Here is a 15,813-nt window from a genome sequence, read left to right as displayed (position 1 = left end):
GAGAGAGAGAGAGAGAGAGAGAGAGAGAGAGAGAGAGAGAGAGAGAGAGAGAGAGAGGAGAGAGAGAGAGAGAGAGAGAGAGAGAGAGAGAGAGAGAAAGAGAGAAAGAGAGAGAGAGAGAGAGAGAGAGAGAGAGAGAGAGAGAGAGAGAGAGAGAGAGAGAGAGAGAGAGAGAGAGAGAGAGAGAGAGAGAGAGAGAGAGAGAGAGAGAGAGAGAGAGAGAGACGACAAAGGTTTTTAGGAGTAATTTTTTTTCCAGTCTTCAGTGTCACACAATCTTTCAGAAATCATTTTAATATGCCGATTTGGTGCTCAGTTATTAAGGTTGAAACAATGCTGCTTTTGCTACTTTTTATATTTTTGTGGTAATTTTTGTGAATGTTTTATTCAGTATTCTTTGATGAACAGAAACTTCGAATAGAAAAAAACTGCATTTATAAGAAATCGAATGTGTCCCTGTTTGATAAAAAAAAAGTTAATTGCTTAAAAAAATAGTAGTGTACCATGGTTTCCACAAAAATATTAAGCAGCAGAAATGTCTTCAATATTGATTATAATAAGAAATGTTTCTTGAGCAGCAAATCAGCATATTAAGGATTTCTGAAGGATCTTGTGACACTGAAGACTGGAGTAATGATGCTGAAAGTTTGACTTTTCCATAACAGGAATAAATTTACATTTATATACACATATCAAAATCGAAAAATGATATTTGAATATTATTTCACAATAATAATGTTTTGACTGTTTTCTTTTTATTCAAATGAATTCAACATTTTTGCGCATATGAGACTTTTTTGGGTCATCACCAGACCTCTGGGTCTCCATCAAACTTTTTTTTCTTTTTTTTTTGTATATATTGAGGCAACCTCAAAATAATGTGTATAACATAGTTCGTAAATGGAAATGCACAATGTTTGCATTCTTCTTAGTCAAGATTTTCATAAATGTGTATAAAAAATGTGAAACATTTAATTGGAAACCTAGCACATGCTGTCTTTGTAGCTCACTTAGTTTGGGAACTTTGCCACATACACAAACTGTTTGTGGCTTTACATGTCAGACTGTCACTTCCTGGTTAAGTGGGGAGTTTGTAGCAGGATAAACTGAAATGTGGAACAGACTTTATGCCAAACGTCATGGCTATGCAACGAGTTATAGCCTTTGCAATTAATATATCAATATAGGTTCACACTTTACATTAAGGTTAAAGGTTTATACGTCCTTGAGTGCCTTGAAAGGGTGGCCTGAGAATCCAAACTTTGAAGTAGGTTACAAAGTGCAAGTTAAAAAAAAACAGCTTGTCAACGATTTATAATGCATTTGTAAATGACTTATTAGTCATTAACAAACACCTTTATAAACCCTGTACAAAGGAAACCTTAATGTAAAGTGCTACCCAAATATATAACATATAAAACAAAATCCAGCCTCTTAATTTCCCAGACGACCGATCTTTCAATCTCTCTCCTTCTGTCTTTCTTTCTTACTGTTCTTCGCCAGCAGGGATATCACATGCTAGATGATATACAAATAAGTGACGGGATTAGCAGGCGCAGATGTCTTTCGCAGATGTCATTGGCACCACTTCTGCCTGCTCTCCGGACTCGATGTGGCACAGACGCGGATTGAGCACCTGATTGGCAGCTAAGAATGCTCTGAACAGACAGAGGAAATACCCCAAAATCACCACTGAGAGTCTGTAGCGGGACAAGCTCACATCATCTCTACCAGAACCTCTAAACATGTTGACCTGTTTTTCTGAACAAAGAGACACCATTTCTGGCCCACTGACTTGCTCCACTTTGCTTTAATGGCTACAGTTTGTGTTTAAAAATTCACTCCTGAATAAACACTGTGAAAAAAACTCAATATGAGTTATATTTACAGTAAAAAAAAACGGAAGCTGTGGTTGCCAGAAATTTACCGTAAAAAATACGGTAGCAACATTTAGGGTTTTATAGACTTAACTTAAATTTACAGTAAAAACTATATTTCATTATCTGATATAATGTTAATTTACCAACCAATTAAAGTGCTAATATCTGTTTTGTACTGTTGTAAAACGCTGGCAACTACCAATCACAATGAGAGTCACATGATGAATCAAAGCTCATCACAAGCAGCTTTACCGCAAGAACATTAATATATTTATATATCGAAGTTGCACAGTGTCATTCACACAAACATTATGGTAAGACATGCAATTGTAAAAATGCAATAAACATTAATTGAACAACATTACATGTAACATAAAACCCTAATGTACATAACTGTTTAGAAAAAAATAAGAAAAACTATCAAGAAACAGTTATTTCAAAAAAAGATATTTCAGTTATTTCAAAAAAAAAAAAATTAAATGTGAAGTGTCACGCCGGGAATTGTGGGAATGTCAATTTACAGTTTTTCACTGTAAATTATACAATGACTGGTTCTTTTTCACTTCCAAAAACTGCAAATTTAAGGGGATTTTACTGTAAAATTACATTAAATGTACGGTTAGGTCTATCACAGTTATTCACCATGTACGGAAACACCATGTACGGAAACACCATGTACGTTTAACAGTTTAACAATTAACAGTTTTTCACCGTAGCATTTTTACAGTCTTTTACGTTTAAAATCACGATAATTTTTTTACAGTGAATAAGTCAGAGACCAAGAAATATAGCAACTTTATTTAAGCAAACAAGTATTATTTAAGTAAACGTCCAGCATCCACAAGTGGCTCAATCCAACTCTAATAGTAAACTGATGCCCCGTTCTATTTTTGACGTAGTCCATGCGATTGTTTTACTTCTGACAACAGGACAAATGGATTCAGAAGTTTCACTTAGATGCGTGTAGACAGCTTCAAGCTGTCACACATGGAGTAGAAATAGTTAAGGCAACGTTCCATTGTATTTCTTGTTTACAAACACTTTTGAATGTTTGCTGAAAATTCTGAAAAAGAAAATACAGTAGTAAGTTTAGTTTTACTTCATTGGAATGGTACAAAACTTGGTAAAGGTTTTGGCACTTGCTATGTGAACACACACAAAAAATCATGAATATTATTCGAAAAGGTTAAATGGTCCTATAAAAAATAGTCACACTTGTGCTCCTCGTGGTCAAAAATGACCGCATTGGAAATTGATGGGAGACTCATTTTATCTAGTGAAAACGCACTGCGGCCAAACAAAATCTTACTGAAAGCTATTTTTTTGAGATATCAAGCTCAAATTTGGAACACAACTTGTTTAGATTTATGGCTTTGATTTTCTTGCTGTTTTAGATTAAAACGTGATTTTGAAAATATGCATTTCATATAAAATTTGAAAATAGTATTTTTGTGCATTTTTCATAACAATACACATAAAATTCTGTTACTTTTTTTAAGTTCACTATTTTAAACTTTTTTCACTTCAGCAATAATCTGCCAAGTGTCATCTTTGAAAAGATATCAAACTTAAGTATGTGCTCTAATGCATTCAAGAGTTACGAAAGTTTAAGTTGAAAATGTAAATGCTCAAAGTGCATAAATGGATTATAAATGCAGCGTGAATTTAATTTAATATAAAAAAATCCCCTGAAGATACAAAATATGAAATAAAAAACATTATCAAAATATGGTACATTCATTTAATTGACAAAAAAATAAATAATAACTCGGTCATTTTTGACCGACACGCGGAGAGCACCAGAGGGTTAAAAAAATAAACATTAGATGAATGTCCAAGTAAATAATGTTTTAACAGGACTGCTATGCCATTGCTAAGCTTTATTATTCCAAACTAATCCTAAGTATAAGCAATATTAATAGTGATGCTAATCTTAGCCGACAGTACTTACTAATGAAGCTTTCTTTTGCAAGTATCAAATAATTAACAATAAAAATCCTCCAAAAAGTTAAAAATTGTAATCCGTTCCAAAACTATTTCTTAAAAAGTTTCTCATATGCTAATATTTGAGTGGTTAGATTAGCATATTAAGTGTACATAAACCATAGTTCGAAAGCATTTATTTGAGGGATTAATTGAGTCAGCAGGAGGGAAAGATGTAATGAACACTTAATCAAGCTCAAAACTGCTGAGCACAAAGGACAGAATGTCCTTATCTGTCAAGCAAATCAATAGTGGTGCAATGAAGAGCTGTGTATTCTGAAGAAACAAGAGGAAAGTTGGTCCATTTTGACGTTGCTATTTAGCCACTTTTATATCAGTACATATCAAATAAATCAGCTCTCATTACTGTGTGTCAGTTACTGTATACAGCTGACAAATATTTCCAAACCGCACTCTGGGACAGAGAGGCATAACGTCCTGTCCGAAATAAATGTCTGTCTGTCTTTCTATGAGTGTTAGAACAGCTGCATGCTCCATTCTCTCTCTGATTGACAGTGATGGAAGGGAGAGGCAGGGAGGGTGTTAGTGAGGGATGAGAGGGAAGAAAAAGCAAGTGAAGAAGAGTCCTGGAGTTGCACAGGAATGATAGATTTTACTTTGTAGTGCTGACAGGACTGTACAAGCTTCAGTGGCTGGATCACTAACAGGCAGGGCAGCGTAGAGCCAGAAACATTTTAGATAGCAGCAAAAAAGAAAAGAAAAAATAGAAAAAGAAAATCAGAATTAGTGATGGTTTTGTATCAAACTTTATAAACCCTAAAATCTATGAATCATTGATTGATTCATTGATTGATTCGTTGATTCATTGATTCATTGATTCGTTGGTTGATTAATTGATTGATTGATTGATTTCACTTTTTTGTACTGCTGTTAACACATTTATCTAATTTGACATGATAACTGCTGAATTGTGCTCTGTGTGAATTCCATAAACTTACAAGAACGTAGAGAGCTGATTGAAACATATCTTGCTTTCCCGGAGAAAGTAGAACATTAGTCAGATGTAAGCGATACTTAATCTCTATGATACGTTCCCTAAATCATTGTTATCTAAATAGCATGTAATCGAGTTTCTAAATGAATGAAAGCCTCTGAGCATTTCAAAGCCCATTACATGCAACTTAAATATATATTTTCTGGGATCATTAATAGTTTATTAAGGGCACCTTGGTACTTTGTAAAACCACATGATAGGTCTGGATGATGAGATAACTTCAACTCGGCCTAAATGTGACTAGAATATTGAGGTAGCGATAAATTCTTTAGTAACTATTGATTTTATTTTTAAAAAGTGACTGCAGATTTTTTTAGTTACACTTTATTCTGGTCCCTTTAACACATTCTGTTGACTACAAGTAACGTTGCACCTACATGTCTACTAACTCTCACTAGAGTGTTAGTAGAGTATTAATAGACTGGTAGGGTTTGGGTTAGAATAAGTTGACATGTAGTTGCAAAGTTACTAATATTGAATATAATGTCTGTTGGGGGACCAACACAATAAAAAGTTAGCAGATAATAAGCTGACGGTCTACTAATGCTCTAATGAGAGATAGATGACACATAGGTGTAACAGTCAACAGAATACAGAATAGTCAACAGAATATTCAAAAGGGACCATCAAAATAAAGTATTAAAGTATTGTTGACAATTAAGGTTACAGTGGCAATGTGCCAAATAAGCACATCCCACTCTCTCCTCCTCCTCCTCCTCCTCCTCCTCCTCATCCTCATGATCATTCACATCTTCATTTCCTGCAGTGGCAGGTTAAATCTGCTCAGTCTGTAATATAGCACTCATATATTGCATGTTGCATTATAAAGTCTTATAACGCATTTAAATCTCAAAACTTATTTTTGGATTAAAATATGATGATATGCTGGACACATCAGCCAATAATGCCATCCCCCCCCTCCTACTTTTTAAAATTGCTGGATAACAAATATCGGTAGCACTTTTTAGGCAGTCCTGTTCTAATGTGTGTAAATGCATGCAGAAAGGAAGTCTTACACAAACTATTTCACAATTTCAAACAACTGCACCATTTTAAAAAAAAAATGCATTTACTTAGTGGATAGCGGAACACACGCTTATCAGTAAATTATAGAAATACCCTCTTAAATTGATTTAAATGTGTACATTTACAATGTGTACTTTTTTATGTATTTTATTATTTAAAATCAAAAATGTTATTCATAAATATGTCCTCGATGGTGTACAAATACCTCTGCCAATTATCTGACTTATCCTCGTAAACGAAGAATTTATTATCTTTATATACATTGGACGGGTAGGTCCAAGGAGGCTTCCATGTAGTTCCGCCATGAAAAACTATAATAGCAGAGAGGGACAAAAAGTACTAGGCCAACACGTTTCCACAGCACGTTTTGAGGTAGATATCTTTTTCCAGGTGGATATCTAATGCAGGAGAAAGATTTCAAAAGAGACGCTGAAGTCCTGCTTTCTTCTCGACAGGTAAGTCAACGTTACAGTCTAAATTACAAGCTTTTTTTCATTGTTTGGTTGTGTACTTTATTTTATACAGATGAACATTTATAGTTAAAAGTTGATGATGATATCTAACAATGCACGTACTTCAGAAAATATAACGAATAAAGAAGGCATAACTACTTATTACAATAGTTCATGTTTTTCACAGTCAGTAATTCATACTGTAACATTCGTTTGTTCGTTGTGTCAAGTTGCTGTTTGAAATAACAAACCTCTTCATCCGAAGGAACACTCGACAAAGTGCTATTAGAAGACATCATGTCATAGCTTTTTGGTACATAATGTCTACCGTAGATGCAACGCACATTTAAAAAAGCGAGGCGCTGGAGAGCACAATTCGCTGCTAGATGGGAGAAATTCCTACACGTAAGTAATTTGCTTTGTTATTGTTTTTTGTTTTGTTTTTGTATGATGGCATTTAAACATTATCCAAGCTCAACAAGTAAAAATATAACTCACAGGTGAAACACTGTCATTCATAGAAATGTCAATGCCTTCAAATTAAAATGCAATTTTCAGTGAATAATTAGATTTTTTTTTTGTACTGTCTGTTCATTTTATAAAGAAATGCAGGTTGAAAGCTTCAGAAGACATATAGCTCATGACTTATGGACTAGTTTTATGTTGCTTGTTTTGTCATGACATTCATTTTGATTGATTGATTGATTGATTGATTGATTGATTGATTGATTGATTGGTTGATTGATTGATTAATTGATTGATTTGTTGATTGATTGATTGATTGATTGATTGATTGGTTGATTGATTGATTGATTGATTGATTGATTGATTGATTGATTGGTTGGTTGGTTGGTTGGTTGGTTGGTTGGTTGGTTGGTTGGTTGGTTGGTTGGTTGGTTGGTTGATTGATTGGTTAGTTGGTTGGTTGGTTGGTTGATTGGTTGATTGATTTTTGGTACAAGGCATTTAAGAGGGTTTAAAAGCAGAAATGTTAGTTTTTTTGTGTAAGAGTTTGTTAACTCCTCCACGAAACGTGTAATTGGAGCCATGAAGTTGTCTAAATAGTCTTTGACATGGGATTACTTTTCTAGGTGGAACGAATGATTTTGCATCACCAATGGAATAAAGTTAGAACACAGTATGTTAACAGTAAACACCACTATATATACAACTGTTTCGTTGTTGTTGTTTTTACAATTTGGAGGACACAACATAATAATTTTTTTAAGTAATAAATCACATCACAGATAATGTCCAAGCTTTACCTGAAACATTCCTTTAAATTTGGAAAACTATCTGCTCTACCAAAAGTTGTACTACAATACAGCTTCAGCAAAAAAGAACAAAAAAGACCCTAGTCACCCAAGGTTTAATGAAATTTTGGTATTTTATGCACCATCTTCCCAAAATCAATTCAAGAGGAGGTCATGAGCATTCTAATAACAGTTGGGAGGAAGTCATTTCCCCAGATGTCATCAGACAACCACTTCATAGTCATAGATCATTGGTGAAATTGAGGTCATCTGGAAGATTTGCACAATGATGGACTGGGGTCTCGGGTAGGAGTCATGGCATTATACTTTTGTGGTTGTCCAGGAACATGGCCCAGCTAATTCCTGAACAGAAGGTGACAGGCGGCTGAAGTAATTTATCTCGTTCTCTTCTGTTGTCTCCGAATAAAAAGCCATGTCAACTCAGCAGTGGTGCTTGTTAGTAGACGGTAGAATCAATACTTTTGAGGGGCCCACAAAAAGCTGTTTGTTTTGTTTTGTTTATTCCCAATTTAAACCGCTAAAATCAAAAACAATTACTCTGACTTGGATTGAAAAACAATGCAAGTGAACTGTAACCTCAGGTTAAAGGTTTGCAGAAGTCTTGTATCAACCAAGTGTTATAACAGAAGAATCATACTTAAGCACACACAGTGTTTTTGAATGATGTTTCTACAGCTGTCAATGAATTCATACTGTACATTTCCAAACATTCAAAAATGAACATTTGTGTAAGTGTTATACAAATACCTATGTATACTGTATAACAATGAGATCAGGCTTGTTGGTTAAAGCTCTTGCAGCTGGTGTTATACTTTGATTCCGCTTGTAGGGCAATACAATTACCGTTTTACACATCTCCACTTATACATGAAGGAGGTTGTAATCACTGCGAACCCATGAACAACCTGCTCGTAATTTCCCAGCCAGAGCAGACACACATCCAGGGACCATTTCAGATCCCAATGAAATATATTCATTACCATGCAAATTGGTTTGGGAACCGTTGACTAAAAGCATTCGCCATACTTCATTTGAAAGTACGTAAATGCAATTAATGGGACAATATTCAGAAAAAAGCAAATTTGCCTGCAGATAATTGTTATTGTTTGGATCCCATTAAAAGTTTTTTTTTTTTTTTTCGCTCTTTAATTCCTAAAGAAATCTTTTTTATTTTATTTGTTGCTAAGGAAGCCATTCGGTCACATCATTGTTGACACAGACTTCATTATGCGATGATAATCCGCTTTTCATGCGGAGTGAATAATGGAATATTAACAAAAGCGTTAGAGGTGATTTCTGAGAAGCCATGTTCATTTTCTGGCCTCTGTACAATCAATGCAAACATCTGAAACAAATGCTACTGAAGACATTTGCACGCATGTATACCTAGCAGCTTGTGAAATGAAACACAATGTGAGAAAGAATTGATTGGTATCAGAAAAGTGATGCTTGGTTGCACCTTTGCACACGCTTGCTGGTTATGGCAAAACCTCATTTTGTTTTGCTTTTGGCAGGATGTTTCTAGCAATAATTTAGGCTTTCGGAATGGAGCCGTTGCTGAAATTACTGTCTTGAATTCCACCCAAGTAAACAAGTCAATAATCATCGCACTTCCGAGTCATGTAGAGGCTGCAGGCAGGATTCAATGGTAAATGGATGTTAATAGTGAATCCACAGAAGTAATGATCAACTTGCTTGTTAGTCCAGTGTAAGAATGTTTCAATTGTAATACCAATTACTATTATTTCCCCACTTTTAACGGGTGAAGAGGTGTAAATGCACTATGAACTGCTTACGTTTTGTTTGTTGTGTTATGTTTGTTAGATTCTGCGGCGTTAAAAGACCAACACAACCTATTTCTCTTAGGTGAGCAAGAATCATTTCAGCCCAAATCTCAGAGAACATGCTCTCATGTTGATAATCTGCTTCCATTAGATCTGGAAATAACAATGCTATTTCATAGCACAGGCAGAGATCTCATATTTTCACAACTCACATCATGGCCCTTGGAGCAAGTCACGTGTGTCAGAGAAGAAATTACTTTAGAGGGAAGCTATCACAACCACTATCAAATATGTAAAGAAATGGCATGTTTTCTTATTCGGTGAATGAGAACAAACAAAACGTGGATTGACTGTTGATTCCTCTCGGATCTGACATGATCAGACTAATTGGGGGTCTTCCAGGTCAAAACTGTTGGGTTAGGATTACCCCTTCATGTAGTGGGATTAACCTTATTTTACTCTTCATGAAAGCCTCTACTGCAATTCTACATGTACATCTTTAAAGCAACGATGAATATATGTCTCAATAGATTCAAACTGAAACTACACTGTAAAAAACAATTCCGTTAAATTTGCGGTAATACAAACAGAAGCTGTGATTACCAGAAATTTACCGTAAAAAAATATGGTAGCAACATTTTAGGTTTTACAGAATTACCTTAAATTTACAGTAAAAAAAGGGGTTTTCACTATCTGATATAATGTTAATTTACCAACTTATTAAAGTGCCCATTTCTGTTTTGCACCATTGTAATACACTGACAACCACCAATCACAGTGGTTATGAGAGTCGCACGATGAATCAAAGCTCGTCAAAAGCAGCTTTTCCACAAGAGAGTTAATATTAATATAAAGAAAGCTGAAGAGTGTCATTCACACAAACACTATACACCATCATGGTAACACACATGACATTTTAAAAATGAGGACTGTTCATCAGGATTTAATCAGATCATAAAAAGATTCATCAAGAATAGAAATGTGTGATGTAAACAGAAGCCACTAAATATTTTAGTAAATAAAATAAAAAATTCAGTTATGCCATTATGATATTGCAACAAATTCTCATCCTTTGGCATCATATGTGACGCCATATGACATTTTTATGGGTGCCATGTGCGTAAGATTTTAACGAAATGTCAAAAGCGTCACATGTATGACGCCTTGGGATGAGAACGGGCTGGATATTACGTAAACATCGATATTTGCTAGTGCATTCTTTTTAAACAAAGCATTTTGACATGGAAACATAACACCATTTTAACCTTAAGTTTGGCAACCATTCAGAAGTGAAATTCTTTGAACTCAACTGTGACATGAAACTCCTTCTTCTTCAGAATGCAAACAAGCCAGTGGCACATGGTTGGGTTAGTTTATGGATGGGTACCGACCCTAAAACATACCTCCCTGTCTTGTCTTGCTATTTACTTGCTTCACTGCTAAAACAACCGAGGTTGACCAAAGTGCTTTATATAAAAGGAAAAAAACCGATGAAAACATATATTAACAAATCAAACATCTATCTCATAGAGATTACATGTTATAAGCTGCCAATGCTAAATGCTTTTTTTTGTTACTTTAGTTTGAGGTGAGCAGAATTGTGTTGCTATAAGTGCTTGAAACATATTTGGTTATTCCCCCAACCCATTAACTCAACTTTCAACTGAAAGGTAACACTTTCTATGAAGCCCAGGCTTATAGCCCCATTTATACTTATTTATTACTAAATATATTTATAAAGACTCATTAAGACCTATACTGCATTATAAGAACAGTTATTACATTTATATTATTTTTATAATTACATTTAAGTCATGCATTTGCTTTTTCAATGTGCATGCTCATAATCCATTATACACTGATTTATAAATGATCAAATATGAACTTGTTTAGTGTACCAATTAGTTGTCAAATATGTCTTTAATGGCTAATGTTTGCATTAGAGTTCATGAATGGTAATTTTGATTTGTTAAAATCTATATCTCCTCACCCATATGCATGGTATTGCTTATAGCAGTTTGGAATTATACTTTAAAAAGTTTTGCTAGTATGTAAGATTAAAAAAAGATTAAACATTTTTCCCAACTGGAAACAGAAATTATTGTTCATTTACAAGTAAACAACTTAAAATGTATAATGAGCACATCTTCATGATTTCTTAATATTTGCCTTAATAAGATTGCATCTTATGTTTTCACTTTACTTAAAGCCATCAGTTATGCATTTATAACTGTATTATCACTCACAATAAGTATTCATAAAAACACAACACACCTATTAATAACAATATTAGTAACAAAATTCTGTCACCAATTTGACAGAAATAAATCTGAATTACTAAATACCATTGTAACTATTATATAAGAACATTATAGCAATGCAGGTTGCATCTTTATAAATACTTTATAAATATAAATAATAAATAACCATAAGACTGACTAATTCATGCTTATAAATCAGTGTATAATGAATTATGAGTATGCACATTGAAAAAGCAAATGCATGACATAGTATATATATAAAAGTAATAAGTAATTATGTAAATAATATAAATATAACTATAACTGTTCTTATAATGCAGTATAGGTCTTAATGAGTATTTATAAACATATAGAATAGTAATACTTATAAATAAGTATAAATGAAGCTATAATTCATTATAAGCATGGGCTTCATAGAAAGTGTTACCAGAAAGTTGTTTTTTTAAGATGCAGAGAGGATTCTTATATTTTGATTTAAGAGTTTTTCCGGAAATGAACCTGCATGATTTTTTTTTTCTTCTCTGTGACACAAAAAGTAATATTAGTCATAAAAGTATCACTGTCTCTGTGGAGCCTTTGTCAGTTTTTACTTTTATGATAAAGTGCAGTGTGAATTTTCTGCTAAACGTCTCATTTTATGTTCTAGTTAACCAAGAAAATAACAGGTTTGGAATAATATGAAAGTGATTAAATAATAAGAGAATTTCTATTTTTTTTCTTTCTTTTTTTGTGGTGAACTATAATTTCAATGCACACTGTGCATGACAATATGTCCAAAATTCCTTACTGCGGTCGCAGCTTTGCTCACAGTAATCTAGCTTTGTGTCTTTGTGATTTGGAAAATTACAGACAATAAAAGAGAAAAGACATATACGAGGAAAGGCTCCATGCTGGAGTTCAAAGACAAATCTCGATTCAGATACAGGGGAAGTAGAGTGTGGAAAGATCAAAAGAAGAGTGATGTGAAAGGTCAGCGCTCAGTCGATCACAAGCGACTACATAAAGAGGCGTTCCTGCTAAGCAGTGCACAGCACAACCACAGAGAGCCAGAGCTGTGCAGACACCTGAAAGGGACATAGCGGAATGGAAACTCACACTTTGAAGAGAATGGGGAAGGGTGAAACACCTCAAAGCACCTGCATAGTGTGCCATTGCCTAATGGGAAATAAGCAATGGATCTATGACAATATAATTGTAAATTCAGCTCATGCCTCCACTAGGAAATTATTCTTATGCAGTGCATCTCTTTGAGAGAGTTTCAGTGGGTACTCTTAGCATTATTTATATGTTAAATACAAAGGACAGCAATTGTTTCATTTAACCTTCATTTTCCGTTGATACTGGTTGTTTGTTGTGTTTAGAGAGCCCAATGCTGTATGTATGGAATTGTTAATGCTATTTTTGTGAACAGCTGCACCAATGAGAATCAGACAGGTTTTTTCAATATATGCGAATTGTATCTAGTAAAAGTTTGTTATTTCTTATTTTATTATTCTGTGGAATGTTCATAATAGAACATTATGATGTCACACGCACACACACATACACACACACACACACACACAAATGATTCTATGAGCATTGAAGAACTAGAACAGGTATAAAGCTTTCAGATCGTTTCAGCACCACACAAAGTGGACAGCTCCCAATATTGTGATCCCTATTAGAACATGGTTATATTAAGAATATATATATATATATATATATATATATATATATATATATATATATATATGTATGCCTTATCTGACACCTGTACAATATTTTAATTGGCGTGACACTATTAAAATACCTCATTTTGATGTTTCGTCAGTTTCCCAAAAAGGATTAATAAAGTGCTATTCTAGGACAACGGTTCCCAACCCATTTCAACCTTAATAATTTTAAGTTATATGAACTCGTTACACTTTACAATAAGGTCTCATTTGTTGACATTAGTTAATGTATTAGCTAACATGAACGAACCATGAACAATCCATTTGTTACAGTATTTATTAATCTTTGTTAATGTTAGCTAATAAACAGACAGCTGTTCAGTGTTTGTTCATGTTAGTTGACAGTGCATTAACTAATGTTAACAAATACAACTTTTGATTTTAATACTGTATTAGTAAATGTTGAAATCAATATGAACTAAGATTAATAAATGCTGTAGAAGTGTTGTTCATTCTTAGTTCATGTTAACTAAACTAATGTCTACTAATGAACCTTATTGTAAAGAGTTACCACAAAACTAATTTGTATGGTTTAAATCAATTTAAATACCTCTTTAAGTTTACCACTTTTATAGTGTATATATTTTTTTATCTGTGATTTAAGATAGAGTCAGTGCATTGCATGCTTGTTATTTTCACTTCAAATGTAACTAAACACTCGATAGTGATTTGTTTGGTACCCTAAAATGAGCTTCATGTGATAACGTCTAAATTAAAAGGTTTTATTTAAGTCAAATTTAGCATTTGCATTAGAGCTTTTTACAATACAGATTGTTTCAAAGCAACTTTACAGTGATAACAGGAAAAGAATGCAACAAAACAGGAAAATAATGCAACAAAAAAATCAACCTGATATAGAACAAGGTAGTTTTGGATAGGATAGTATTTGGCAATATAAGAAGCAATATAAGGTGGTTTATTGTCATAATAATGAGAACAAGTGTTAGATCAGGTAAACATAGCTCCATATTGTAAAATTAACACATTTTCTTTTTTTTACAGCATTGCTGAATTCAGAGAGGCTGAGATTCCTAATATTATCACTTTTTAATGACGATAGTTTGAGTGGGAGCTGTCCACACCATGTGGTGCTGAAATGCTCCTTTGAAGCTTTGACCTGTCCTCTGCGTTTCTGCTCTAAGCTTAGCTGTTTCTTCAGAAATGTTGTAACAGTAGTAACACACACACACACACACACACACACACACACACACAACCTGTTAGCCGCCCGCACGTCACGAATAAATGCAGCATATGAGACAGGTGAATATAATATAATAAATCATAGATACAGAAAAGAAAAGGATAAAATGATCTGGATGCCAAATTAAAAAGTCTAGACTTCAACTTGACGCGACCTTTTAAAAGTAGAAGGTTCAGTTGTAATCAAGGAAGCTGTCTGCACTGCACGCTCAAACCGGTTCCTTAATTATAACAGGAGAGTGCTAGTTTTTTCGCGTCGTCGCTCGCATGCAGTGCAAGTAAAAGTTGAGGCGGCACGAAGTTTCAGTTCATGTATCGGTCTGCGCAGCTTCAGAGCTCTCTAGATCTTTCCATTTCATCTGCTCACATCTCTTTATGTTCCTCATCCTCTATCGATGGAGACTTCGATTCCCTCTTAAGAGAATATTTGGCAAATCCAGACGGTTTTGCGATGGGATCTTTTCTCTGGGAGTCTGAGAGGAATCAAGCACGTCCTCAAAGACCAACTGAGCAGTTATTTCGCTAGTTTCCTCACGGCGTTGCGACATACATCATTCAATCTTTATCGTGTGTATTTTTTTTCGTTTCTCTACACGGAGGTTTGACGTGGCGTCGACAGTTTTAATATTTATGAGAAAATCTGAATTCACGCGCCTGATTTGGATTATCCGTTTCCCAGGATACCGAACACTGAATCGATCGCGCGTCAACTAGAGACTTAATTTTCCGATTTTCCTGGACTTAAAGACTGCCGAAGGTGCTTTTGGAAATGAGCGGTCCGTTTTCAAAATGTCTTTTTTAAGAATCACTCGTGGAGAGAGACGTTTCCTCAGAGGACGGGAGGGTTTGTAACGCTGAATTTATCGCCGATTTCACGACACGCGTTTTCCATGGCTCCTGCGGTCAGATCGATTAAGCGTAAGGATGCGATTAACTGGCCGAGGATGTCGACAACTTTCTGGGCTGTGCTGCTGTTGACGGCGCTTCTGATCGTGTACTGCGGTGAGTTTGCGGTGTAGGCGATGCGTCTTCGATAGGTGTGTGTGGATGTGTAACACTTTATTGATGTGACCTTAAGGATGTTGTGTATGCCGTGTCACTCACAAATACACACATACAAACAAAGTCATGGAGGCTGATGGAAACGGAAATGTCAAAGCATGTCCTAGACATGACCATAATATATACATTTTTAACTTGCGCCTCAAGGAAAGGGACAA

General features: G+C 34.6%; 1 protein-coding gene across 1 annotated transcript in view; it reads left to right on the top strand.

The window, feature by feature from the left end:
* The first annotated feature begins 14,853 nt into the window (after window positions 1-14,853).
* tafa5a (TAFA chemokine like family member 5a) overlaps window positions 14,854-15,813 on the top strand; it is a 166,516-nt gene continuing 165,556 nt past the window's right edge. The window contains exon 1 of the mRNA XM_056260381.1: window positions 14,854-15,595. Coding sequence (XP_056116356.1) covers window positions 15,484-15,595 — 112 coding nt within the window. The 5' untranslated portion in view covers window positions 14,854-15,483. The remainder of the gene's footprint in view (window positions 15,596-15,813) is intronic.

This window comes from Rhinichthys klamathensis, unplaced genomic scaffold (genome assembly GCF_029890125.1).
Source record: "Rhinichthys klamathensis goyatoka isolate OS25496 unplaced genomic scaffold, OSU_Roscu_1.1 h1tg000176l_1, whole genome shotgun sequence".
Classification (NCBI taxonomy): domain Eukaryota; kingdom Metazoa; phylum Chordata; class Actinopteri; order Cypriniformes; family Leuciscidae; genus Rhinichthys; species Rhinichthys klamathensis.
Note: the sequence above shows the minus strand (reverse complement) of the source record. Positions and strands in the feature narration are given on the sequence as shown.